We start from the raw sequence: 2,563 nt of genomic DNA, 5'->3' as shown, positions 1-2,563 counted from the left end.
GAACATGAAGTAGGATCAAAACCCCTTGCCATTGACCTTGGCTTCTCATCAGTCCTCATTGTTCGCCATGATCAGAGAGTCCGGTTTTATCCCATGCTTTTTCAGTCACAGTCCAGCTGGCCTTGGTGAGCTCCCAATAGATCAGCCCCACTGTCTCAGTGGGTGGGTGCACCCCCCGTGGTCCTGACATCCTTGCTCGTGTTCTCCCTCCATCTGCTCCTCATTGGGACCTTGGGAGCTCAGTCCAGTGCTCCAGTGTGGGTCTCTGTCTCTATCTCCATCCATCACCAGATGAAGGTTCTATGGTTATATGAAAGATATTCGTCAGTATTGCTATAGGATAGGGTCATTTCAGGTTCCCTATCCTCAGCTTCCCAAGGGACTAACTGGGGACATCGCCTTGGGCTCCTGGGGCCCGATACCTCCTCTCTCTTCCTATCCCACCCAGCTTGCTTCCACTTTTTGGCATTCTTAAACATGCACCTTTCTTTGTAGTCTTAGGCGAATCTCTACTCCATTACTGGGTTAGAAGTGTCTGCTTCCAGCCAGTGTGTGAGCCCAGCACTTCGGAGACCAAAGGGGTGGAGAGATTGGTGCTAGATCATGAACATTCTGGGCTTCACGAGAGTCAGTGAGTTCCAAGATAGCCTAGACTACAGAGTGAAACTCTATCTTAAACAAAAAGAAAGAAAGAAAGAAAGAAAGAAAGAAAGAAAGAAAGAAAGAAAGAAAGAAAGAAAGGAGAAAGGAAGAAAGGAAGGAAGGAAATAAAGAGGGAAAGAGGAAAAAGGAAGAAAGAGAAGGAAAACAAAAACTAACACCAAGAAATTTCTGTTTCTTAATCCTGTTGTTAATTGCTTCAAATATGTCCAGCACTGACACACTTCTCTTTCTTTTATCCAGAACTCTAGAGAATTATCCAGAACCCTGAAAGTTTTTCCCTGGTCTACTTGAATCTGATGTGAAAGGAAAGCAGGAGGGGAAGGTCATTCTTCATGGGACCTCAAAAGAGCAAAAGATGCAGAAGCAAGCATGTGAGGGATTTGCCTTCTGGCTGTCATCCTGGTTCCTCAGTGTTTGCATCCCAAGAGGAAGTCGTGTGCCTCAGGTCTGTTGTAGGACTTGATTTCTTCGAACAGTGCAGTGTCATGCGGTTAGACACCCACCAGGCTTAGAATCACAAGTGCCAAGCTGGCTCTCAGGCTGACTTGGGCTCCCACCAGAGGGGGGAAAAACCCTGGTAGTATATTTACCTCACAGAGCTTCCTCATCCTCATACAGCATAGAAAGAAGTGGGACCAGATAATTTGCCACGAAAGTCTGAAACCTGATGGAATTCTAGAAAGAAAGATGAAGAATAACAAAGGAAGAAGTGAAGAGAAAAAATAACACAGAAGGGTCCAAAGAACTTCTGAGACTGCCTTTTGCCATTCTGTTGGTGTCCCACCTCTGCTTCTGTTCTTAGGTCCACAAGTGTGTTTCCCTGTCGTTTGAGTATTTAGTCTACTACCTGCTATGATTCTGCTAAGTGTTGGCCTTGCTAGACTCCTTGACCCCCCCCTGCTGTTCTCCCCGTGCTTCTATGAGGGTAACTATGATGAAAATGGGACAGAATTTAGTGTGAAGTAGCATTGGCAACCGTAACGTGTCCGTTTAACTTATTTTTATAGCACGTAGGCAATATTGTTAGTCTTAGCCAGTAGTTCACATCTTTACGAAAGCATGCTTCCCCTGTCCATTTGGACCACACTATCACCCTCTTTTAGGCCATCCCAAATCCCGCCTATTGTAAGAATAATAGATTATGAAAACAGATGCGTAACAATTCCCTGTACAGCAGTCAGGTGTATATGCTCTCTCTCGCTCCCTTAGCTTCTTTTTCTGTGACTTGACTTTTCACAAAGAGAAGGCAACTCTGGAAATACAATCCCTTCGTTCTAAAGGCATCCTGAACCATCCATTCTCAACCCTTTAACAAGACTAGTGAAGTTGTTCTCTGTATCTTTTGCTTCATCTGTCTCTTTGCAGTGACCTAGGAGTTCATGTGTAAGTTGTTTTCATTGTTTAACTGAATATTTATATACTTGGTATGCTTTTCATGTGTTATTTAATTCTGTATCATTTCTTATATTTGTATTAAAATACTGAGCAATTAAAAGTGTCAACTAAATACATACTTGATGTGTGGCATTCCCTTGAGAAATATAGAAATAAAGAATAACACTTGGATTTTTCTCTCTGTATGTGAAATCCTCCGTGGACCTGTCTGCCTACTCACAAGACTCTTCCTGGGGTGTCTCTGATATGGTCAGTGAGAGCTACTGTAGCTGGGTGTCTTTTGATGTGACTCTACAGGTCATGGAGTTTCTTAAATGTGCTCTCTTGGTTTTACTTTTAAATAGCAGACTTCACACCCTGACTAGCTTAGATGGTCTCTCACACAGTAGGAGTCATCGCTCTGGCCTGCTGTGTCTCCAGATACCTCAGCTGAATCAGTGCTGGGTCAGGGAAGGGGAGTGAAAGCAGCTTCTCCAACGCATTGTCCTCGGGACTCAGCCCTTTC

At 44.1% G+C, this 2,563-nt stretch overlaps 1 protein-coding gene across 5 annotated transcripts in view; it reads left to right on the top strand.

The window, feature by feature from the left end:
• Nucleotides 1-2,174, top strand: part of LOC126505745 (OX-2 membrane glycoprotein) — a 25,800-nt gene extending 23,626 nt beyond the window's left edge. For 4 of the 5 annotated variants that reach the window (XM_050148980.1, XM_050148979.1, XM_050148981.1 and 1 more), the window contains one exon: nt 904-2,174. In XM_050148980.1, the coding sequence (XP_050004937.1) occupies nt 904-911 (8 nt within the window). In that variant the 3' untranslated portion in view covers nt 912-2,174. The remainder of the gene's footprint in view (nt 1-903) is intronic. The other variant, XR_007592976.1, reaches the window with a different exon arrangement.
• Nucleotides 2,175-2,563: the final 389 nt, after the last annotated feature.

The sequence above is a fragment of the Alexandromys fortis genome, unplaced genomic scaffold (assembly GCF_014885135.2).
Source record: "Alexandromys fortis isolate MF-2015 unplaced genomic scaffold, M_Fortis_MF-2015_v1.1 scaffold_4, whole genome shotgun sequence".
Classification (NCBI taxonomy): Eukaryota; Metazoa; Chordata; class Mammalia; order Rodentia; family Cricetidae; genus Alexandromys; species Alexandromys fortis.
The sequence above is the reverse complement of the archived record's forward strand: the minus strand, read 5'-3'. Positions and strand labels throughout refer to the sequence as shown.